General features: G+C 38.3%; 1 protein-coding gene across 2 annotated transcripts in view; it reads left to right on the plus strand.

Moving 5' to 3' along the window:
- cacna2d3a (calcium channel, voltage-dependent, alpha 2/delta subunit 3a) overlaps nucleotides 1-26379 on the plus strand; it is a 126463-nt gene that overhangs the window by 60967 nt on the left and 39117 nt on the right. The window contains exons 6-13 of one of the 2 annotated variants that reach the window (XM_075476855.1): nucleotides 3037-3168; nucleotides 3984-4195; nucleotides 6504-6578; nucleotides 9900-9989; nucleotides 10561-10674; nucleotides 17696-17774; nucleotides 21796-21929; nucleotides 24549-24566. In XM_075476855.1, coding sequence (XP_075332970.1) covers nucleotides 3037-3168; nucleotides 3984-4195; nucleotides 6504-6578; nucleotides 9900-9989; nucleotides 10561-10674; nucleotides 17696-17774; nucleotides 21796-21929; nucleotides 24549-24566 — 854 coding nt within the window. The remainder of the gene's footprint in view (nucleotides 1-3036; nucleotides 3169-3983; nucleotides 4196-6503; nucleotides 6579-9899; nucleotides 9990-10560; nucleotides 10675-17695; nucleotides 17775-21795; nucleotides 21930-24548; nucleotides 24567-26379) is intronic. The other variant, XM_075476856.1, reaches the window with a different exon arrangement.

The following is a 26379-nucleotide window of genomic DNA, read 5'->3' on the forward strand; positions in this document are numbered from 1 at the left end:
ACCATCGAACCACATGTAAGCCGTTGAGTGAGACAGTGAGAATAAAAGAAACGTTTACAACAGGAGACAGAACTGCAACAGAAGAATGAGGCTACTGCGAAATCGAAGAAAAGAATAGAAGTAAATTATTGTGTGCAGTAGAAAGAAAAATAAGTCTTCCAGGCAACTGGACAAACTCCTCAAAACTAACAAGTTGTACTTGCCCATTATTTTCACGAAGTGAGCACAAAACAAACAACAACATGAACACCTTAGTGATGATAATAAAGCAGGTGGTTATGGTAGCAAAAGCAGTTTTAACAGAGAAGTCTGAGTGGATGAACACTGAGATTGTTTTTTTTTTTTTTTTGTTCCACAACAGTTGATCAGAGTAACTATGTTCACTCATAAGTCTGACCCCTTCAGATCTGAATGGGGTAAAGAAAAACAAACAAACATCATTAATGGTGCTCCTAGTGTACGATTCCCAGTGATCTTAATTTTAAAAACATTGTGGTCATAGACATATTATGCAAATATGCACACCAATCAAGATAGATTTGGTTGGATAGAATTGGTTTAAGCTGCATCTACTGCAGTTTTGGAGTCCCACAATTGAGTGTTATCCAGGACAGATGCATGGCCTAAAATGAGTGTGACACATTACGGCATCATTACATTTGGTAGTGATGGTCACAGTTTTGCTCTTGCACCTGGCTGTACTAAAACTATTTTGAATGAAGAAAGAAAATTAGTTTTCCCTTCGTGTCAAGCCAGTTGCTGTCATCCGAGTCCTCTCTATATGGCACTGAAGAGCTTGCTGCAGCTTGTTCACTTCATAAATTGTTTGGCGTCAACCGTGAAAAATTTGACTATAAGTCCATGATAGTGGAGCTTGACAGAATATAGTACCATGGATGCAATGAAGGCAAATATACATTCACAGCAGGTTGATACACTCTAAAGCCTCTGCAGGCAAGTGTTCACATCCATGTGTAAAAACATACACATCACTTTTCAGCCTTGACTTCAGGGTTTCTTCCCTTTCTTATTAAACTCTCCTCTCATTTTGCTGGCAGTAACCTAATAACTTGAATAATGTGATAAGTTGAGTAATGAGATTTCACATTTCTTGCTCACACTGATGCAGTGAGTGTACTACACAGTTCTGCTCTTCATTTTTAGTTTGGAATCTGAGTTTATGCACATGCGTGAAGGATGGCAGCTACCTTTGATTAAAGTGAAGTAAGGAGTGTGTTAGTTGAAATAAATGTGAATGACAGCTTATGGGGAAGATACAGCCCGTACTAGCTCACTCGTTATTGTTGAGTTCAGATTGTAATAAACTCTCAAACTGCACCAGAAATGAGTGTATTGTTGTGTAAATGAAGTCTGGATCAAATCCAGCCTCCTCTCCGCTCCACTCCACTCCATAGAGGTGGATGGGTGTTTACTATCAAGAGGGGCTTTAGTGTGCTAGCTTCCAGAAACATAATTCAATTATGGCTTATTGGCATGACTGTTGACAGCAGAACAATGTTACCAGCACAGGAGATGATGGGAAATCTGTTATCTACTTTTCTTTCCCTCTGTCCATTGGGTGCTTGTCTGCGTGTCTGTCTCTCAGTCCTTTACACCCCTCATTCTGTGTGCCTTCCTGGCTGTCTTTTTCTTTCTCTCTAAAGGCTATTGTGTGTCTGTCTTGCTGCATGGTTTAGTCTCTGTCAGTTCATCCTCTTCTGCTTCTATTCCTTCTGCCCTGTCTCTTAACCAAAAACTAAGCAGCTGTAATGAGCTTGACTGTCTGGTCGCTAACCAGTACAGTCATGACTCCCTCAGCCTGAAAATTGAAAAGGAGTCTTCATAATTGGATATGCTAAACCATAATGTATATCACATCAGTTTGGAGGGAATTACAATCAGAGTCTATTCTGCATACACGTACATATTGTATAAATGCACATGAGTGTATTAGCAGATACACACTGTATAACACATTACTTCCATTACAGGAAAAAAAAAGTTGGCATAATTTCAGTGTATTCTCATCTACTTTTCTGTCATCTATAACTAGCGTTCTTGGCATGGAGTTTTGGGGGGTTGGGTGGGCATCATCATCTCGCATTTGCATCAATTTGCTTCTCTCCCATTGTTTATAGATGTAGTTTATAAGAAAATCAGCTGCAATGCAGCTTTCATTCGCACATTTTTTCTAACTTTTGTAAGACACTGAAAGAAGTCTGAAATTATGACTAAAGAGTGGCCCGAGAAGGCTACGTGTCAACCTCTGGCCTCAGTCAAAGCATGTTTAGACTTACGCTCTGCTCTGATAAAAATGCTCATTTCATAACTTCACTATCATCTGATAAAATCACCATCCATATAACCATTAAACAGTTGATTCTTAAACTGGCAGTAGTTCAATGCACATAACAACCTTATTGGCTAGCTTTCTCTTATGTAGCAGATTTGTTTTTTTTAAAGCTTTGTCTGGTTGACTTTGTCTGTGTTTTAAGTATGACAGAGACATTACGAGGCACTAAGTCACCATGCATTTAGTACTTCCTTACCAATAGACAAGAAAAATCAGGATGCAGTAACTTAACCAAAGGACAGTTATTGCTGTTCAGCCTTGCGTTGCTCTTTGAAAAAAACATTTTCAGAGGAAAAGTGCTTTTTTATTTACCTATTATTCTATATAAAACACAAGTCAGACAGATTGAGATTCAGGTCTTTAGTCAGCTTTCATTCACTATTCACTAATTATTAACCTTTGTCTCTGCAGGGAAGAATGGTTTGTCTCTCCTGTTCTCTTGTTTCTTTAATGGCTTTTCCCCTCTCATCTTTTCACTCAGTTTTCATGCATATTCTCTGAATATTTATGTAATGAATAGCTCTTGATGCGGATCTGTGGACTTGCAGTGTGTGATTTGATACGACTGAATGAGCAAATACCAGAGATCACTCGCTCAAACCTCCTGAACGGTAAAAACAGATTTGAACCTTTTGTTTTCTCCTTTTCGTGTCCGTCTCTGCTTCTCTGTTTTTATTCTTCAGACTCCGCAATTGTCAATGGAGTGTACTGGTCCGAAGCCCTGAACAAAGTGTTTGTGGATAACTTTGAGAGAGACCCCTCTCTCATATGGCAATACTTTGGCAGTGCCAAAGGCTTCTTCAGGCAGTACCCAGGTAAGCGTGTGCTTGTTGGAAGGGTGGGTGTGTGGCGCTTAGAGACTCTGTTTGTAATTAAGTCGCTGCCGTGTTAGACCGGAATGACGGATGCGTGGGGATCCTTCGTGAGTGACAGACTGTGACTCGAGGCTAGCAGAGTGGGAGAGGAGATAGAAGAGGAAAGGGAGTTGGTAGAGCTTGGAGTGGATGAAGAGGATAGAAAAAAATACAAACAGGTGAAGTGGAATGAATAGAAATGAAAGGAGGATCATTTAAACAAAATAATGTAATTGGTGAATACATACTGTATATCGCTGTGAAAATGAGAAAATCAAAGGAAAGATCTTTTTTGTTTATCTTTTGAACCTGCATATAAGTGTTCTTTAATTATGCTTATTAGTATCCCTAATCTCTTTCTACTTTTGTCTTGCATAATGAAGCGGCTGAGGCTATTGAAGGGCATCCTCTGCTGTTTTTTTTTTTTACCTGAATGCCAAAAAAATAGCAGCGTTAATCTTCTAAGAAATTGAGTGTACTCTGTGAGGTACACATAGTGTTTTTTCTGTGCTTTAAAATCTTTTCTGCATATCTACTTACCTGTAGAAACATGTAGAAAAAAATGCTTTTAGGATTTGTAAGCTCTGGTTCGCTGAAAATTGGGTGCTGTAGTGGCAGAGGTGGTTTTAAAAATGAAACACTGAATATTTTAGGAAAGTTGTGTTGTGATTTAGAAGGAGTGGTTGAAAGTCTGTAATGCTCAAAGAACAGATGAATCGGTCATATTTTCTGTCACATTATAACTGTTCATGTTCAATTCTGTGATCCTCCTAAAGGAATCAAATGGAAGCCAGACGAACATGGAGTCATAGCCTTTGACTGTCGTAACCGTAAGTGGTACATCCAGGCTGCCACCTCTCCAAAGGACGTAGTGATCCTGGTGGATGTTAGCGGCAGCATGAAAGGCCTGAGACTGACAATTGCCAGGCAGACTGTTTCCTCCATCCTGGATACACTTGGAGATGATGACTTTTTTAATATAATTGCTGTAAGTATGCAGAAATGTGCTCACAGCTCTGGGAGCGGTACACAAAATGCTTAAGTTCTATACTCTTTTTGTACTCTCTAAAAGACACACATACACACATAGGGTAGGGACATAAAAAAAAAGAGACGGACTCATATCCATCCTTTCCTTTTCACATGAGAAGAAACCCTGGAACAAATCAGCTTTCTCTTCTGTCACACTCTCAACCAATTAACAGTCAGTTGAATGAAGATTTGAAATGTAAAAGAGAGAGTTTTGGTTTTATCCTCCCTCATGCATCTCAACTATTGTTAAAATTTTTCAGGCAGCTCTCAAAGTGTGTAGTGTATGCACACATGTTTGATGGGGTTCCTGTGCTGTATGGAAAAGAATGAAAGTATAGATAAGTATGGAAGAAAGAGAGTACAAAATAAATCCGGGTCTTGTTTTCTGAAAATGAAATTCGGAATTTCCAAAAATCAAGCAGAGCGTTTTCACACAGACAACAGTTTTTCTTTGAGCTGAACAACTTTGGTCTGATTGTGAGCCATTGTAAAAGTTGGGCTTTAAACCCATTTATTTATGTTTAGCTATTTGTTCTGTGATGTCAATGATAGTGAGATGAATGGTTCATGAATATCAGACTGGAAAAACAATTGGATTACAGAAATGTAATCACATATATACATGTACAGATACTTTCTTATGTCCACACACTTGCATCCATGTGGATGGCTTATGGTGTATTATATCAAAATATAGCAAGTCCCTTCTACATTATTTTTCGACTAAAAATAAAGTTTTTATCATCAGTAAAAATAATAATTTCAACATCCATCCACGCATCTATTTTCTGTATCTCATCCTATTCAGTATCGCAGGGGCCTGTCTCAGCTGCCACAGGGCAAGAGGAAGTGTTGCCCGTCCATCACGGGACTATTTTCAATACTGTTCTTTTGAAAAACAGAGTAAAGGGGATTTGACAATCAGGCAGAAACATACTGTTTTCCTCAAACAATTAAAAAAAATTGTGTCATGCATCTCTTTCATTTTCCTACTCTTATTCATCACCATGTCACGTCGACTCTTGCACACATCCCGCCATGAAGAAAACGACAAAAAAATGTTTTTTGTCAAAGGTCTCAGCACCGATGGAACAAATTTTTACACACTTGAGAGAAAATAGCTCCATGCAGTGGGAGTGTGGCAATTGGAGATATGTACACACACTCAGAAAAAAAGACTTCACACATACACACAGCTACAGATTAGGGCACAGTTATTGGCTTTGGAGAACACACTTCCATTGTTTTTATTGTTCTTTGAAGTCTAATTCATACTGATGCATTAAATGGCGAGTATTATCACAGAATGGCAGGCACTGGGTATATTATGTACTGTGTAATATATGTATACACTTGTGTTTTTTGTCAAGATGAGTGAATTGTGTAAGGTCTTAAAGGAGAAGTTAAGTTTTTTTAAACATGGACCTTATTTCTGGCATTAAATAAGTTCATCTACTCACCAGTAACAGTTTGGTGAAAGTCGGTGTCTTTAGGAGGATAATTATATTACTCGAGATCCGCATGTATCCATATAACGGGAGAGAACAGGGCATAGACAATACAGCCTCTAAATAAATGCCATGTTGTCGTTATTGGGGCTATCGGGGGGCTTATAGGGGGCTTTCTACACACGTGTCTAGTGGGATGACTTCATCGACGCGCCCCGCTGCAACACAGCTTATTTACTCGGTGCTCTGTGACAGTCGGCTAACTTCACACGGAGTTTGCTACTAGTTTTGTGCAACATGGCAGGATATTTACCAGATTTTGACGACGTGGACGATGATGGACGTCCTTACCGGAATGAATGAGCTGTGCTGCATGAAGTCATCCCACTAGACGCGTGTGGAGAAAGCTTTCTATAAGCCCCCCGATAGTCCCGGATAACAACAGCATGGCAGCTATGAGCTAACAGTGCAATAGTATGCGTTCATTCATTCATTTGTCTTAAAGTATTGGTGAAATAAAGACAGATAATGCCTTATTTAGGGGCTGTATTGTCTATGCCATGTTCTCATCGTTATATGGTTATACGTGGATCTCGAGTGATCTAAATATCTTCAGAAGGACGGCGACTTTCACCAAACTGTCATCGGTGAGTAGATGAACGTATTTTATGCCAGAAATAAGGTCCAGGTTTTAAAAAAACGAACTTCCCCTTTAATAATGTGTATTTTTGAACATTTGACCAATTTTTTATTTCATTCATATTTATAGTACTTAAAGTGATCATAGTTATCATAAATTCCAATCCAATTTTCCAGTATAATGAAGAATTGCATTATGTGGAACCATGCCTGAATGGAACCCTGGTTCAAGCAGATGTCACCAACAAAGATGTAAGTCATCCTTTCCTTGTTTCTTGTTGTTTTCTTCCAAATACCATCAGCCTAAAGTTATTGATGAGTTATTGGTACTGGTAGTAAGCTTAGAAGAAAAAAAAAAAATCTAAAATCTTGACTTTGAGTTTGGAGTGAGAGCTATAGATTTATTATTTCATTGTATTGGAACCGTGTCGAAAAAAGACAAGGGGTCTCAAATAAGAGACAAAAAATATAATCAAGAATTGAATAGAACATTAAGATAAAACATATAAGATTGAATGCATAGTGTGCACATTTAAGCAAACCACTGCCTTACATGCTAGGAAAATCCAGTGTATAGGACAGCCATGCTAAATCAGAGGAGTGCAACATGTTTGAATTAGTTTATGTCTACACACTGTAATACTTACTTCGTGTTAATTCAAGATCTATTCAAGATCTATTCACTAAGATGACAGAATAAAAAAATCCTTCGCGTTACTGTGACATGATCTCCTTCATTGTGTCTTAATGTCCATTGCATGTCTTTCACATTCCTGCCTTAGCCCAGGCCAGATTTCTGTTTTCACTTGTTTACTAACAAATGTATGGACCATTTTTCTTGCCTGAAGTCCTGAGGAGTTCTCTGTGTGTGTGTTCTGTTGGTGTTAAGTCAGTTTCTGTTTACTTCTTGGTGATTGCACACTTATGCATATGGATTAGGATTCTGTGTTCAATACCAGATAGTAGGTTAATGTAGTTTAAGTCAGCCAGCCAAGAGAAGAAGACAGGCTGCAACAGCAGATAAGGCTAATGTCTTTTACTCCAACTCTGCGGAGGAAGTGGCTGTCACATGGAAGGCTCAGACTTACTGACCTTTCTTCCACTATGCATTATTTTACCGCCATACTTGGTCAGAAATACAAGTTATTAATCACTGATGCAAGTTATCAAGTTTTTATCTGACATGTATTCAACTGACTATAGTACCATTAGTTGTTAGTCTCATAGAATTTGTAAGCAGACTTCTGAAGAGGTAAATATCACGCTATCTCAAAATTACTCACAGTTGAATTATTTTTAAAGGATGAAAGAAAAAATTGCTTTAAACATTAACTGTATTTAATGTTTTTGGGCATAAACTAGGGATGGGTGATTCATTCTTTTGATATCCCATAATTGATAAAGCAAAATGATCAGGATTAAATTTATTTTCATGCTACATTCCATTTCATTGCGGTGATCTATTTTTATTTTGGTGATTCAATGCACCCCTCCGCAGCCTTGAGCGTTTGGCCTAAAAGCTCAATACCCACCAGATTGTGACATGTTAAGTCAAAGATGACATATTGTAAGCAGCTCGTATGATATGAAATGCAGAAAAAGTGTGGATTGATGAATGTAGATTTGGATATGAGTGGTTTGTAAGTTATATGTGTATATTTATGTACCAATATATTTGGATTGTATTTTACAAAGATATATCTGATGCTAGATCTTGCAAGAGCTTGCTTATTACACACAAACATGTCTCTGTCAATGTACTTTTTTATTTTATCTTTACTATGGTCACAATGGGGTAAAAGAATCTGATGAGATCTTTACTATGGTCACAATGGGGTAAAAGAATCTGATGTAATATGTGCTCATATTCACCTCTAAAATATAGAGGAAGTAAATGCTGTAGCAAGGTATTCAATGGATGAACAATGGAGGGATTGTTATATCGATATCAATCGACCCTGACCCAGAGTGAAAAGTGTGCTCTTCTGTGTGCTTCTTGTCTCTCACACAGAATCATGACATATAATTACAGAGCACAAACTGTTTTAAAGGATGCAGGAGCACGAATGTAAATGTGGCTATAATGTTACCTGCCAAACAAATTCCAACATACACACAAGCGATTATATGTATGAGACAGAATATAGCAAACCATTTCCAGAAAAGTGTTGTATTTAGAAAATATAAAGAAATTCAAAATTTGAGATAATATGAAATGGAGACATGTGTCACACGGACACTCAAACTAAAAAACACGTACACACAATTTCAATCTGCCCCTTAAGTATGCTGCTGCGCCATGGCCTGCTGTGTTTGGAAAAATCACTGCAACCTTTATTCACAAGCACTCGCAGGCACTCGCATAGGCAGTAGGTAAAGTTTGCTGTGCTCCAGGGTAAAATCTTTTGTTGGAACCAACTAACCTTTTATCCACATTCATGCAAAGGTTGTCTTTTTGTCATATGGTTGTGGTATGTTTAAAGGGATGCTGGGGGTTGTTTTTTATGTGCATGTATGCCCATACCTCTTGTGTGTGCGTGCATTTGTGTTTGTTCCCTAGTGAGGAAGCTCTATTATGGCCTTATGCTGCTCAGGGTCCCCCACTGTGTGTTGAGAGACTTTCCCCCTCCCATTAGTGAAGACTCAAAAACTGGCACGATGACTGTAGCAGAAGAGAAAAGAAGGGGAGAAACGGCAGAAAAACAGAAAAGGCTTCGATGATGAAGGTGTGGGTGAGGTGTAGGTCTGGGGTGTCTCTATATTATAAGACCTGAGAGTTGTATCTTTTATTGAATGGATTTGCTCTGAAAGGCATTGTAGAATTTTTTTTTTACCTCCATTGGTGGAATTTATTTTTTAAAGAGCCTTAAAGAAAATAAAAAATAAAGCAATCAAAAAAAAAAAAACATTAGAATATGTAACAACCAGCTGTAAATAGCTATAAATAGATTAGACTCCATAATGGACCATGTGTTTATGTGTGTGTGTGTTTGTCTGTGTGTGTGTGTCTTCCTCAAGGCTTTCACAAATAATGAGATATGCACACGAAACCCCTTCGGTTGCTGACAGCATTATACTCATCACGAGTTGCCAAATAGGCAATGCACCCTTTGTGGCATAATCACATGTATGAACTGACACATGCACATTCTTATAAACACACATACACACTCCACCGGCGATTTGTCACTTAAAAGCATGGGAAGGGAAAGCTGATCATTATACAGTATCTCTTTCAGTCTATGTGACATTTCTCTCCAACATAATGTGATACTTAGCCCAGCCACAAAAACTGGCTCTGGACTGTAAAGAGCCCTTTAGACTATTGGTGCAATCTTTGCTCTCACATAAGCAATATGGAATACTATTAGCTCTATGTAAACAAATAAACTCAATAGGTCTATGTTTGTATCATTTTAATGAATCGTGGAATTGTATTTCTTCTCTGATTTTTTACGTCTCCACAAAACTCTTCAAAGTCCTGTAATCTCTCACTTTCAATGTTTTGCACTTTTGTCCTGTCTTTTATTCACCATGACCATAATCCCCTCTCCCCAAACTTCAATTTCCCAGCATTTCCGGGAGCACCTTGACAAACTGTTTGCTCAAGGCATTGGTATGTTGGACATAGCTCTTACTGAGGCATTCAATCTTCTCGGTGATGTAAGTAACACACGATCAACATCACTCACACACACACACATACACACACGCACACACACGCACACACACACACACACACACACACACACACACACACACGCACACACACACACACACACACACACACACACACACACATATTAGTTTTATGCACAACGATAATCTGGGCTGTAATTAATAGATCAGTCCACAGAATCATGGAAAAACCAAGTAAACAAAGCGCTCGATGACTCAGGTTGCTGGTCTGATATCTTCTCATTATATCAGGCAATTAATCAATTAGACTTGCACTCCAAGACTCAGACACATGCATTTATTATCCTGACATGTACCCATCAAAGTCTGCTGTGACTACAGCAATGACATGCTACATGACTCTTCTCTGTAATTTTCATTGGTAGCCGTATGTTGCATTTACATTATTATTGCTTGAGTAGGCGCTAGCTAATATGTTAAAACTAAATAAAAATGTTTCTTTTTTTTTTCGATTTTCATTTGCATAGGACATTTTTTTTCTTCTTTTTTTTTACATGTGGCAAATTGTTCTATATCTTTCTCTCTTTTTCTCCAGTTCAACACGACTGGGAGGGGTAGTGAGTGCAGCCAAGCCATTATGTTGGTGACAGATGGGGCAGTGGATACATACGATACCATCTTTGCCAAGTATAACTGGCCAGATAGAAAGGTAGTGTGTCAAACACACGCACACATCTTGTAATGCTGCAAACCATGGATGCTCCTGGATAGATCTCAGTTTCAACCTAACGGTTGTTCACAGCTTCATGAGGGTGCAACCATATATCACAATGCAGGGTGAACACTGGAGAGCGTTGGATGACATTTTAAACTGACTTTTGAGAATGTGTGTTAATTGAAGTGCCGTATAAAGGACATCCATTTGAAATTATTTTAAAGGGATATCTACAAATTCATAACTCAAATAGATTATTCCACAAAAAAGAGGGAAAATAATTTTTATTATTTGGACTAAGGCACTGATAATCAATTGTATAAAGGGAGACTCCTTGGAAAAAAAGTATCCATCTAAAAAATTACATGCAGATTTTTTCTTTTCATGACAGAGAATGCATTTTCCTATCTAGATCTATTATTTGATTGAGATGTTGGAGAAATGTTTTGACAAGCAAAGGATAAAGAGTGTGCCCAGTGTGGGGTCTTTCAGAGTGCTTCAAAACAGAGTCAAGTAATGGCCCTGTAGCTAAGGACAGACATGTCTCGCTGCTATCATGCAATGCAATTGTTGTACTACTCAGACAGGCAATGAAATGAAGCTGGAGAGTAGAGCTAGAGGGGGAAAAAGGGTTATTGCAAGGTAACATTGGTGTCATCTATGTGCACCCTCATATTTTTAAGCATTTTCTTACTCAAATGGTATATTTTGGTGTCACTTTCTACTCCCCAGGTACAATTCTGCATAGTTATCCTTCATTCATCTTTGTTGAGAAATTACTAATTTGAAATGGACTGTGATGTTTTCCCAAACCTAACCAATTAGTTTTGATGCCTTAACCTGACCAAACTGAAACTGAAAGCAAACACAAAGTAAAGAGAAAGTGAAAATCCATAAAGATATGTATTTCATATATTTTTGGAAAATTATTAATCGGGAAAACATACATATCACAATATCAATGTGAATGTTTAGATACTATCCTCTGTACTTTGTTAAACACCCAGTAACAATAACATCCTTGAGCAGTTTTGTATGACACAACAAGCTTTAAAGGTAGGGTAGGAGATCCTGGATTTTGAGTCCAGCGAAGCTGCATTTTGAAAATACACAGGTCAAAAGTCCCAACCCTTTTCTTCACTTTCCCCCCCGAAGCCACGCCTCTAGAGTACATGAACGCGCACGAGCACGAAGGTGCACGAGCGCTGTTCTGACAGCAAGCATCGATCGTTGCCGTATTTAGTATTTAGTATTTAGTATTTAGTATTTGCTAGGTGCTAGCCAAGCTGGCTCTAGTTTAGCTTCCTGCCAAGCTTCTGGACGCGTAATTCGTTCACGGAGCAGGGTACGCGCACAGGGTGGGAAGGAGGGGGAGGGAGGAGCAGATTGCAGTTTGATAGACGGCATCAGAATCCAATCGTTCAGGATGATTGGATAGTGTTTTTCCTAGATTGTACGTTCTAGAGGCCACTAAAACTTTTCATATTTGTGTCAAAACTTTTAATTAATTGGTTGCAATGGGGGTGTGAAGAGTATTACAAGCAATATGTAAAAAAATGCTCCAGAAAAAGAACCCCTCCCCCTCCTTTAAGTAACCTTTCAGGTTGCAAGGGGACAAACTAACAGCCATGTTTGACCCACTTGTGTTTTTTTGTATTGAAGGCATCTCTGTGCGTTGCTCTATTCTGTTTTCCCTCAAGTTTTGCCATTCTCTCTGTACGTACTGAAACAAATGCAATAAAATGCAGCCACCACCATGCTCTATTGCTTGCATTGGTGCCTAGTTTTCTCAGGACTCTTTTAATTGATGAAAACTGTTTCTTTGACAGAAAATCTTGTTTTTGATTCACGCAGAATCTCTGGACCCCAGTAAAAGTAAACATCAGGTTCTTATTCTCATTTTTAACAAAGGCTCGTTTTTCCCTAATTGCCCTGTTTGATAGGTTGGGCTGTCCTAGGAAAGAGTCCTGCTTGTTTCTGATTAAAAATTCTAAAGGGGTACATTGCTATTTAGAAAAATAATGAACGGGTCTACGGATACTTTCAGAATGTGCTGCTAGCGAAAGTGACTTAAAGGAGGAACATACCGTTTAAACCTCCATTGCTTCAGATTTAAACAACAAATATGCACATAATGGGAGATTGGGCAGTTCTTAATGTATTTCCAAGACATTTGTAAAGAATATTTATCCAGTTTGTGCATATGTGCCTGTCTATTAATACCAGTGCTAATTAGTTTCTATTAATTGTATACTTGTGCATTGTTCTTGTGTGGTATTGGTCTGTATTAAAAGTGCTCACAGCCCCCACCACTCCTCCCACCATTTCCTGCCTCAAGGCTTAACAGCAGTGAACGGAGAGGGGACAAGGCTGCTAGATAGTTCCATTTAGAAGCAGCCCCGCTGATAATAGAAGTCTTCAGTCTCTGTCACTCTCTCCAGTCTGTCTCTTAGCCTTTCTCTCCCTCTACTGCTGCTTCTTAATGGCTTCTTCCAAGCCAGACTTACCGCTTCACCCCTTTACATTATCACGCTGAGGAGAAAGGCAGGCTTTAAAAAAACTTTAAGGCAAATAAAATACTGAATATATCCACATAAATTATTGATTGTTTCATAAATTTGTTTTTTATTTACAACAGTAACTTCTAATAACTAGTCTAAAATACTGTGAAACTAAGATATAGCATCTTTTTTATGATATTTCTCTTAGTGTGATGTTGTTACTTGTTTACTTGCAGCCTCATTTCCCCCCCAAAAATATATGCTGTGCATGTAGAAATGGGTTAGAGATGTTTTGCATAAATGATTGGATCCTCATATAAGATTATAAATAGTACAAAGCTATATCAAATCTGCTTAGATTTTACTCCTAGCAAAGCATTTTTTTTAAAAAGTCAACAAAAAACAAGAAATGTGTGATGGTAAAAAAGAAAAAAGAATTGATGGAATAAATACACCAGGTTAGTGAGACTGTATTTATACAATAACAGAACTAGAAATCAAAAGAGCATCTAAGAGAAGCTGAGGGGTTCATTTTCATGGGGTTCATGAGGGTGCATTTTTTCAAATTTCAGATTAATTAATTAATTTCAGATTAATTTTTGTTTATTGTTTGTCATTTTGAAATAATCACAAATTATATCAACAGATTTCCGAATAAAGAAATTCATACAAACACATCTATAGTGTAACCTTGCCAATGTGGTGAAAAAAAAATGTTTTCTCATTACTTTTGATGATAATTTTCCATTAATTTTTTGATCATTTGTTATTAAGGGCCTGCTGTCCAGTCCAGCTGCCTTTTTAGAAATGCAAACACAAACACTGTTGAGCTGCCGCAGACCTTTGTTAAGCTACAATTAGATGCAACAACTGGTCTCCTCAGTTCCCCAGTACACAGTGATAAACTCGCCTCTTTCCTGACCTCCTTGAAAATGTGTTGCTGACATCAAATTCAAAATGAGCAGACATAGACACTACTTTAAATTTGTCTGTAATCCTTACAGATTAATCCCAAAAAGTACAATATACAGGGTAGAACTCAAAGCTATTTTTCCCCAAATAACGTTTAATAGATTATTTAATTCACATGACGTGACTTTGTTCTCAGACTTTTGCTAATTGAAGGGCTGTGTGATACTGATTTGAGTTGAAGTAAAACAAATTTAAGTGTATAAGACAATACTCTGACGGAATTTTGTATGAATGCTATACATTTTGAACATGATAGTTGTGTTTGATGTAGTCGTGTTTTCACCATTTACACCCCATTATATGGTAAGAGCAGATTGGCAATGTCATTTGTTTCTGAAGTGACTCATTTCTAGAATATGAAAAGCGAAAAACATGTGACATCGATTGGAATGGTGAGAATGGTCTCCCTTAAACCAGCATTTTCCTGTCTTCAGTGGAAATAAATTCCGTCAGTTACTTGAGAGTCTAGCTTTGAAGTTGTGAAGTCCTCAGACAGTTGATCCGTTGTCAGATTGTTTGTGTTTGACACATGGACTTCCCTTAGGGGAAAAAAACACGGGTTATGCACTGTGTGTTCACGAGCTGGATACAGTGTTTTTTGCCTCTGTCCACTGGCTGTCAGCCTGCACACAGATGCGAAAACAAAACTTAGTTTATAGTTCCTAGTATGTGCACATTTAATGTAAAGGCATTTTTAATAATTTGAAGATTCAATTTTAGATGTTTCTGGTACTTTGTTTTAGTAATTTCCTTTGTAATATGGTTAATTATCCATGCAACAGAGTGTCACGTGATTTTCAGTTTATTTGATTAAAAATGGCTGCAGACATGTGCTCTGATTGTAAGGCTTGCGCTCTTCACATATCCTGATCTGGTTGGAATCAGACAAAGGAAAGAGGAAACTGGACCACCCTGCAATCTGACTGCATGTGCTGAGCATGTCTATCATCTTTGTATATATACAATACCTTATCTGCTGCAACCATTTGGTAATGGTAATATGGTAATTGTTCCCTTTCTTTGCCAATGTTGTTTCCAATGTCACATAAGCAAAGAGCTGACCAAAACTGTGCACCCCACTGCCCATAGAGAAGACCCCTGGGCTCAGTCCTGCAAATGAGAGAAACCGTGCCCTTCACTGTTGGGACCAGACACATAAGGTGTCAATATGACAATATGTGGCCCGCAATCTTAATTGAAAGAGTTTCTTTGTGAGCACTGTCAGCCTGTGTGAGTGTTAGTGTATCCCGGGAATCTTTAGGCCCAGAAACCCTGTCCTCCAAGAAGGCTTTTGTCTCATTTAAGGTAACATTCATAAAGATTTTACCCAAACCGCATTTGTCTGAGAGCAGACATTTGGACCAGCAAATTCATACAAACACAATGTAGCAGGAGATGTAGTGAGTTAATTATGTTTTTGTGAGCTGCTAACTTAAGAAATTGTGTTATGTTGGTATAGGGGTCTACTGATTTACTAATATATCTAAAGGTTTGGGAGCTTCGTGTGCCACTATGTCAGTAATCAGAAATTAAAAGGCTTGTAACGTGAAGAAAAAAAAATGTTGCTTTACAAGATTGTTAATACGCATAAGCACATTTTGTGATGTTTGTTCAGCTCATTAAGTGTATTAGATACATAACAGATAAGCTAAAATCTTTACCGTATCAGGGGTTTTTACATAAATTTTCATTGTCGTTCCACATTAGGAATGATACACCAGGGTTCCACAAAACATTTCATGGCTTCCTTTTAATACAAACCTTAGCATTTGGAAGATTTTATTTAATGATAGCAACTAGAAGAATATTGTTGCATAGATTGACATCTTTTTTTTATTGAAAAACATGTTAAATTATCCATGAACCACACATTCCAATCACCAGCCACAGCAGATAGTGCTCATATTATACACAAATACATTTTGGGGATGATTATTTTTACTACCATCTAAGATGTAATTTTATATTCAGGCCAAAACCCTAAAGCTAACCTAAATATAGAATGAGCTGGGTTTTTCAAACCATGTGTCAGCTCTTGTGTTTAGCTACATATCTCATAGACGTGGGAATATTTAGCTTAGCTAGTTTGTACACCTGTAACCTCACAGTGGTACAGTTGTTAAGAATTTTAGTGAAGGTTTATGCCGCAGAACAGAGTAAATTATTGAGTTGAGTATGAAATGAGGAAAGCAGGCACATGGACAAGGGGTATTTTACAATATATGTATACAAATGTTTGAAAGGATAGAGTCTGAAACATGAACCTGGAGTCATCAAAAATTAATTAGTTTGGTATAAAAATGTTTAATATTTTTGTTTTGTCTACAAACACATACAGAAATGGATACTGTGTCTTTGCAAATCTCCATTCATGTGTTATCTTATTGCTGCCTGTATAGAATTTGTGCATTCAAGTATGTTAAAGATTGCATGCTGTAGCTAGAGGCCCTATGATATTAATTTGTGCTGTAATTATTTCAACTGTAAAAGTTTTCTATGTTCAATAGTTTTTTTTATTGCAGTTTGGCTTCCAATGAATGAAACATGAGTACGAGCAGATGATCAGAAAATCCTACCGCAGCCTCTCTTTTCCATCGACATGCATGGAGCTGTTATGCTCATATCATAGCATTCATTTTTTATCTGTGGCTTAAGCAGTTTCTTTCAGATAGAAGAGGTTTGGATGAATAGAAGATGATTATGGCATAGATAATAAGGGCTGCTTAAAAATGACAATTTGACAGCTTAACTTCTTCTCAGTGAAACACATTGCTGTTGACAACAGAACAATGTACAAGGATAATTTGAACCTAGAATTAGATGCCTGTGGTTTATATATTTGTCAGCTAAAGGTACTATAATCACTGTTGATCTTAAAATAAGTTTTTTTTTATAACAGACAGTGAAATAAAGATAATTTGATAAAGAGATATTCAATAAAAATGGTATTCACTTTTACACTGAAGCCATTTGTGCAGTTTTCACACACTTCTGTTGAGCCAGTCATCCAGACACATACATGCATTCACATACATATGTATACATATGTATATATATATAAACAAACAAAAACAAATTGACACATGCTGTCAAGGTGAAGGTAGACTGTGAAAAATGTAGGCATGGGAGCTGAAGCAGCTGTACCCCCAGAGGCTTACATCTGCACCAATCTGGCAACAATGTTCCTCACCGACACTCGGGCAGAAAGGAGAAGGCGAACTTACACCTGCCAACTACAACTGCTGCTGGAGCCAAATTAGAGCTGCTGGGGAAAATTGGGTTGACCAACATGGAGTTTAGAGGATTCCCTGGACTGAGCCCATAAATCTCCCTTTTTGAACTGCACTTTCTTTATTTTTAGACCAGCGTTTGTTAATCCTTAAATATGTAGTTTCTTGATTTTCTTGAAATTCTTACATTTATTTGAATCAATAAAACTTTGACTTGCTTTAGCCTAGTGTTATCTTCTACATGGTTGTGTGCTGGCCTCCATCAAACTGTGATTAAATGAATGACGGACATTATCTCACTTCTCTCCGTAGGTTCGGATATTCCCATACCTGATTGGTCGAGAGTCAGCCTTTGCAGATAATCTGAAATGGATGGCATGTGCAAACAAAGGTGGGATTTTAGAGCTTTCTTTCTCCGTTGAATCAGTTTTTTCAGAGGAACTATGGTGCATGAAGCTTTCAGCCAGATGAAAATGATCACATTTCGGACCTTAAGATTTGTTGGGCACATGCGTCTCTATTTTTCCATGCATAGATGAATTTGTCAGTGCTCATCAGTATTAGCACATGTGTGTGACAGCAGGCAACAGCTGGTTCAAGTTGCCCAAACAAGACATGTCACTTTACCTTCTATTCCTCTAAGCCTAATGTCCAATCCCAGCAATATATAACATCTTTGGTGCTTTGTGTATGATTACGATTATCTCAGTGCATAGATCACTTTTGCCTTAAGTTCTATATTTAGCTTGGAGGTGGGTGACACAGACAGTCTGGCTCCATTGTCTCAGGCAATAGTTGATAAGACAGGCAAGCCACAGGTCACACAAAGTGTGTATGTGTTTTTAGCTATCTGTGTGTCTGTTAGTGTGTGTGTACACAAGAGACAAGGGTATCCACAGAGTTGCATTGAAGTGATATCAGACAGCCCATCTCGTCAGTTTGAGGGAGTTAGTTGTGATGAGGAGGCCAGTGCGTTTGAGTGTGTGTGCTTGTGTAATGCTGTATGAGTGTGCGCGTGTGTTTGTGTGTGTCAATTAATGATATGGGCTTCTGGCAATAACATTCTGTGTGCAGAGGCTGTGAAGAACAATCTTCTCTTTGCGCCCTATGTGCAACACCTATATGTTCCAAACCGCAGCAGAAATGCTGGTTGTTTCTTCACTCTTTTACTTTAAAAGGTTTTGCAGGAGGATACACGTGTCTCAGTTTGCCTATCCTTTCATCAGCAATCCAGTCAGACTTTCCTCACGGCCTTTGAATGGAAAACAAGAATATTGTTAGGATGCTGAAAAATGTGTCACAGGGCAGAGTGTGATTCAGTTCAATTCAGTTCCACAAATGCCATCCTGGGACACTGTACATTCACCACTCATGTTGGAAATTTAATTATGAATGTTTTGTGTACTAACAGATTATATACATGAAAAATTGCTATATCGATCAATTAAACAGACTGGTAGCCACTTAACAAGAAAAGGTTACAGGTTTTTCGCCAATTTAAGCATGTCTAGGTGCTAAAATCAATGTTTGTCATAATGTCATGCTTTTTGACAGTTCATTGTACTATATCAATCATACTTGTGCATAATTTGTTCTGTTGTGCATCGGTGACTATCTTGAATGAGAGTTGATTTAATCTTGAATCTTGATTGGTGAAATTCTACCACACCACATTATGTGGACTAGGCGTCAATGGCTGCTTGTTGCACTGTTGCTTGTGATTGGTCCAGCAGATGTGTAATTCGATAACAAATACAACCACAGAGCAGTTACCACCATTTTGCTTCTGTTTGTACTTCATTAGGGACATTTTCCAGACAATGGCAATGGGGAACACATGAGCAAAGGGCCAGCTTACAGTAGGATCATAAAAGCTGCAACACCCACTGACATGTTTTCATCAAGAACCATGACTCTGGGAGTATTATCATAATTATCTGCAAAAGCACACAAGAATGCCCCTGTGGTCCTTAAATATATGTCTGGACTGCTGCTACCTTCTTGCAATGTACGAAAAGCCTGAATTCAACTCTTATTTTGCTTTGAATTTGTTTGTTTCTCAACTATTCAAATGCACCCCACATATGAGATATGCTTGTGAATATTGGCCATTTCTCATTGCAGAAGTTAAAATTGGCCAATAAAACTGTCAAATTCAATTGGTCACTTACAGGCTACATTTGAGCAGAAACAGTGCAGTACAAAAATGCTTTGGGGATATATAAGGTTTACCATGTGGTTTTGTTGCTCTTCCTAATATCATGACGCTTTTTTCACTTCCACCTCTTCCATTATTTTCTCGTGTCAGGATATATTCTATGTTCTACAAATTTTGCTTGTATGTAAGACCCAAACCAAGGTCCTTTTAAAATGTATTGATGCCCTCATGCTTACTAAACCATGTTATGGCTGACCTGTACATACAACAGGTGCTCCATGTCACTGAGGGCAGGGTACATTCATTTTTCTTTACCCAGCTCATCTCAGTGGCCCATGTGGCTCAGCCAGAAGGATGCCCTCAGCCTTCCAGAGGGAGCAGTCAGCCATAGCTCACTACTGTGATAAACGATGCAGTTAGACTGAGACGACTTGCTTTGTGTGTGATGTGAGTCTGTATGCGTGTGCTGTTGTTGTTCTGTCTGGTGGAATAATAGCCAGATCCACATGTCTCTGGGGATGAAAAGCAATAATTTATCAAATTCACTTCCAGGTTAAGTTTAGAGTCAGGTGTTGTCTTGTTACTATAGTGACTAGAATAATCAAGTTTTCAGGATTTCAGGCCTTTTTAATTAGCTTTTTTGTTTGGTTTTTACTGTGGCCATGGATCTGAAATTAGATTACCACTGTCGGAGCTTGTTATTTGGGGTATAATATGGCATCTTTCATAGATCTTTGTTGTGTGTCTAGACTCTACTTCTATCTCCCTTGTGCAGTAAAGGTTTTGCCGGGAACAATGACCCTAAAATCTATTTCCTCCAGCTATGATTTTCTACTTGAGTGCCTCAGAGTGATGGAGGCCGTTTGCTGTCGTTACGGTTGAATAGAAATGTGGTGGTTTCTCTCTTTTCTCTTTCTCACTGTGTCACTTCTTGTCCTCCATCTTTGTCTTGCTGTTGTCCCGATTCCCTCCTCCTCTCCCCATTCGTTCCCCCTGCTGAGATAACAGTATTCCTTCCTCCACATGCACATTAGCATCATAATGATGGCATTACCATCATGGGAAATGGCATCATTTTAGTCTGAGATAGTTTATACATTACATTTACATACCACTTAATGATTCACAAACCCCTGCTGGTTTGCTATCACTTGAACAATATTCCAAGGAATTTTATTAGCTATTGCTCATATCCAGCTTTCAGGAAAAATTGGAACAATGGCAACTAAAAGATTTTACTAGAATTATGCAGACCAGCTGATATTGAATGTGATGTGAAAATCTGAAGCAGTTATTTAAACATGGACTATAGCCTCTATATGGACTCAGTTTTGGTTCCACAGCAGACTTTGGAGTCTGAGTCACAGGTTTTTATAAAACAAATAAAAAAGAAAGAGAGACGAAAAAAAGGACTTAGCCATGAGTTCTGAAAAGTGAAGTCAGTGCAGATGTGCCAAATTCCTGCAGCTGTATAACATCACGTTCCAGTGTTGACTTCATATCACCGGACTTGCTGCAGCAAGTTTTGTAAAGTTTTCACAACTAAAAATATCCACCTGATCCATGTTTGACGGAAGCCTGGTCAGGCTGCAAAAAGTAGTGGTTCTGTGCATACAGTTAGATGTGAGCATCATAGAGAATCCTTTTGATTTTCAAATAAATTGCCTGTCCATACTGCCAATCACATCGCTTTATCAATATCACTCATCAGATCAACAGTTTAGACATTTTTGCAGAAAGGTGTTATGACACCAGTGAGGCTTTTTATAATAGTCAAATAAAAAGGGTAAGGTGTGGAAATCAACTGCAGGGGATTTGGTAGGAGAAGGTAAGTGATGTAGAAAGATAAATGGGATTTTTTTTAAAAAGCACACAAGGAAGATGTTACATTAATTTATTAAACTCTGTAAAAATAAAAATGATTTTGAACTGATTTGTTTTCACTGTCATCCAGTGTTGATCAACTTTGTAATATATCTTTAGTATAATTCATACATTGTGCACAATGCTATTTTTTTTTTATCAGTGAAGGGGAGATGATTAATATTCCAATTAATGTGAAATATAGGTAAACAAGCTAGATAGCAAATGCTGGGGTTAGCTAATAGCTTTGCACTCCCTCTTGTTCACCTTTGGCTCTAAAGAAACCAAGATGGTGACCGGTAACTGCCAAATTCAAGTTCTCTAAGCAGTAGCTCAACACAATCCTGAAATATTTTCTGACAATGTTTTCTTCCTCATTTTTGCTTTACAGGATACTTCACTCAGATTTCCACACTGGCAGACGTGCAGGAGAATGTGATGGAGTATCTTCATGTGCTGAGTCGTCCGAAAGTGATTGACCAGGAACATGACACAGTGTGGACTGAAGCATACATTGATAGTACTGTGAGTTGACCATGCACCTGCACCAGACACAAATTTACATAGTTCTTATTAACCCTACATGCCCACAAAGTTATTTATCTAATTGAGCTGGAATATTCTATTATGAATTGAGAAAACATCAACACTAAATCCACAGTGTTTAGGCTTGTGTTAACCAAAGCGCATTCGCATTTTTGGGATGGCTGAACTATGTATTGCAGATAAAAAGAAGTGGGGATAAATCACAAGCAGAAGGCTGACAATGTGTTTTGTGTGAAAGCGTATGCATGTGTGGGTAGCAGACGGAATCATTAAGTCAATGAGTCTCTTGTGTGTGTTTGGGAGTCCTGTAGTGTGAGTGGTAGAACATTGACCCTATCCTGAAATGAATATGGAATGCAATTATTTTTTTTATTACCTTCTCTTGCAATCCTCTGTTCATGCTTTATCGTTTTGTGACTGACATCATCTCTGCAACAGCCCAAATAAGAAAAACCAATCCACTGCCTGCCCCAATCTGCAAACATCATACTGGACAATTGATACACGATTGTTCTACCTTTTGCCTAAGCAATTGTTTTAAAGTGAGAATAGCACCTCTTTGTTCTCTAGAGTTTAAGATAACTTCCTTATAATGTCCACAAACTATGAACGCAAGCCTACACGAAAATGTACCTTTTTCTCTTTACAATCCTCTTCATGTGCCCTGTGTTTTTACCATTTTCCATCCGTCTGTGCATATTTCCTTGTCTTTGTCTTCATCATCTCAATTGGTTTATCTTAATTAGTTCTTACGTATAAGAACTTACACATTAGATTTCTCATATAAGAATATTATGAAAAAAAAGAAAATCATCTCATCCTCACCAGATCTCATTTTTGGGTGTATATAACCTCAGATGAACAACAACACGTCATTATTTATTTAATGAAAAAGTAGTACATGCCATAATTCATTAATCGTGTTCTGTATGACGTTATCAGTCCGTGACTTTGTTGTGGAGGAAATCTGGTCCACTCATCTAGATTTTTATAATTTGTTCATATACAACTCTCTTAAGCTCTAAGGTTTAAATCAGGTTTAGGTCTGGACTTTGACTGGGTCATTGCAACACCTTGATTCTGTCCGTATTAGCCATTCTGTTGTAAATATTCTGGTGTGCTTGGGATCTTAGTCCTGTCGCATGACCCGGTTTTGGTCTAGCTTTAGATTTTGGACCGTTGGGCTCACTTTTGAATCTCGAACACTATGGTGTACAAATGATTCCATGGACTCAATGACTGCAAAGTACCCAGATCTTGTGACTTTAAAACAAACCCAGATCATAATTTCTCCATCAACGTACTTGAGGTACGTCTATGCTGGTATACGGCATTTAATTTTCATCAGACATCGCTCAGTGCTTTGTGATCAATCATATCTACGTTGTTCCAGAAGTCTTGCAGGTTGTTCAGGTGCAACTTTGTAACCTAAGTTGTGCAGCCATGCCCTTTTTAGAGAAAAGAGAATTTTCTCCTGGCAACGCTTTCAAACAAACCAAACTTGTTCAGTCTTTTTCTATATGTAATATGAGGAACTGTAATATTTAACATGATGCCGCCAGTAGAGTCTGAGATGTAGCACTTGGGTTTTTTGTAGTTTCTCTGAGCATTGCACAGTCTGACCTTGGGGTAGACTTGCTGGGACGTCCACTTTTAAGAAGATTGACAACTGTCTTGAATATTTTCGGCTTAAGAATAATCTTTCTCTGTGTCGATAGACACCAGATTGTTTGGAAATGCCCTCATGACATTTTATAGAGCGATCGGCCGCAGCACTTGCTTCTCTATAGATCATTGTCTTTCCTCCTAGGCATTGTGTAAACATACTCCTGAATGCTCCAGACCAGAAAAATGCTGAAACATTTGTTTTTTCAAAACACGGTGACCCCAGCTGATGCTCAATTATTCAGGTGCATCTGGCAAGCAGTGCCTGGATGCTACTTAAATTCTTAATTTCTGTGGGAGAAGTAGGCGTGTTCTTAGTTTTCACACACTGCTTCTGCATTTTTGCTCAGTTTTCATTAAATAAATAATGACACATTGTTATGCAATATACTCTTGCTCATTTGAGGTTTTTGCCCAATTTTATTACCTGATAAAGACCAGAAAACCTAAAATGGCCTAAAAAAAGGGTTGGGTTAAAGAGTTAGATTTTTAATCAGAATTAATTTCAATTATTTGGAAATGAAACACAAATCTGTTAAGTTTATACATATTTCACAAACCTTTATTCAAAATTTATGCAAACAAAAGTTGTAATGTAAATATTATATAATACTTTATAAATGTACTGTTTCCTGCTGAGAAGATTGCAGTAAATAGATTCAATCTTTGATTACAATCTTTGATAACAATTAATTGAAATTAATTGTTTCAACAGCTTTAATTCATTTCCTGCAAAACTTGGCCTCAAAACTTTCCTTTCTTGACACAATCACTGCTTTTAAGTCGAAGTCTAAGTCAGCGTCAGTGGAATCAAGCACCCACTGTCACTCCATTCAGTGGAAATTGCACTGAAAGGCTTTCACACGCTTATCCCTAAATGTATTGACCCTCTCTCTCTTCCTCCTCCTGTCCTCTTTAATCTGTTCTCTTTAGCTCCCCCAAGCACAAAAGGTAAACATTTTTGGTTTGAGGCCATTGCTGTCTTGTGCATTGTTCAGGCCTGCTGTGTGTTCATGTGCAGTCCATGTGCATGTGTGTTTTGGTTTTTCATGTCTGTAAAGCAAAGGCATTATTTGGGTGAACTAACTATCAGAAGAGCCCATGGCATCATCTTTTCGTGACACTTCTATGTTGTTCGTCAACTTCTTGACTCAAGCCTCGCTTCGTGGTTGTCGTCGGCTCAGTGGATCTCTCTCTTCTGCATGTCTGATTAAGCATACACGCACGTCTGTGCACACACTCATTTATCACAAGCTATGCAGTGTTGTCCGTGCTTCGCAAGTGTTTTCAGGCTGGCAGTGTGGTCAGACGTGTAAGTGTGAGGTTACATTTTGCTCCTCAGCCTGTGCGACTATGGTTTGAAAACAAGATTGCTACTGTTGTTTGTTTTGGTGGATTTTTCCAAAATAAGCTGTTTTGTCATCTTCTGGGTGAAAATCCAATAGTCCGTAATGACTGGCGGGATGATCTGCTCTGATGCCTTTCATCATTTTCAGTATTTTATTTCTCAATGATTTATGAATCATATGTGGGTTGAGATTAGCAGCTCTAATATCATAACAATGATACTGGCAGAACAAAAGAGTGCTGTGCCTCAACACCAGCAGGAGCTGGGTGCAGAGCAGTCGCATTAGACAGCTGGCGGGCCCTATGTCTGACATAGCACTGTTAGTGTGATAGCCCATGCCGACTGACATCGAAATGGCAGTAATATATAAAAATACCTACAGCTGCTTGGTCATAGTGTCAGATAAGAAGTAAACAAAACTCTTGAAATTGGTCTGTGATGAGCATTTGGGATTTATGTTTTTGGGCCAACATGTAACATTGTTCCCAATGGAGTATTGTACTCTTTCCCCCGCTCTTCATATCCCTCTCATTACAACCTAATAATCTGCCTTTTCTATCTTATCTTATCTTATCTGTTCTTTCTTTTAATTTTCACTCTCCTTGACCCTCCCCAGGTTCGTTTCCTCCACCTGGACTCTCTTCCCCTCTGTTTTCCTCCTGCTCCCTCCTCTCCTTTGTCTCACCAGCCTCATCCATCATTCTCTGGCTCATTTGGCTTTGCTTCCCACTATGTCGGATGATCTGACAGTGGATCTCTCGGATGATGCGAGTGAAGCTGGGGCAAGAGAAATGTGTTAAAGGAGGGTGTTTTGGAATAAATGTAGCAAGCATGCAACACAGCTGAAGAAAAGCGGTATCAGTGAACATTTGGGAAGATGTAAGGAAAGCTTTGAAGGAAAGGAGGGTTTTTGTTCAGAAGTTCAAAGAACATGATTTATACTTGATTAAGCATGAAAACCGACAAATGTGAAAGCTTGGAGCCGTTGATTACCTCTTGATGATGCATTGAAATACTGAGCTGCTCAAAGCATCATGATGGATGATTATCAACTCCACCATTTCAAAGACAAAGTGTTAATATTGATTGAGGTAATTGAGAGCGTTCATAGATAATACCAAAACACCTGTGCAGTAAAAATGCTTACTGGATCCATGCCAGTTCTGTTCCCTGTGGGGTCTGTTTTTAGTTCTCCCTCTGGAGCCGGCTTTAGCTCCAGTGCTTACACAGACCAGCATCATTAAACCTTGTCTCCAAGGCAACAAGGGTCACCTCATCTACCATCACACAATTTGTCACAGCAACCTGGATTATGAGGTGTTCTATGAAAAACCAAACACAGGCCTGGAGTGTATATCTAAAACCCGCTGACAGGTATAAGTGCCTGGGTACTTATTTTGGTGGGATGTCAAGTGT

Source organism: Odontesthes bonariensis, chromosome 10 (assembly GCF_027942865.1).
Source record: "Odontesthes bonariensis isolate fOdoBon6 chromosome 10, fOdoBon6.hap1, whole genome shotgun sequence".
Taxonomy (NCBI): Eukaryota; Metazoa; Chordata; class Actinopteri; order Atheriniformes; family Atherinopsidae; genus Odontesthes; species Odontesthes bonariensis.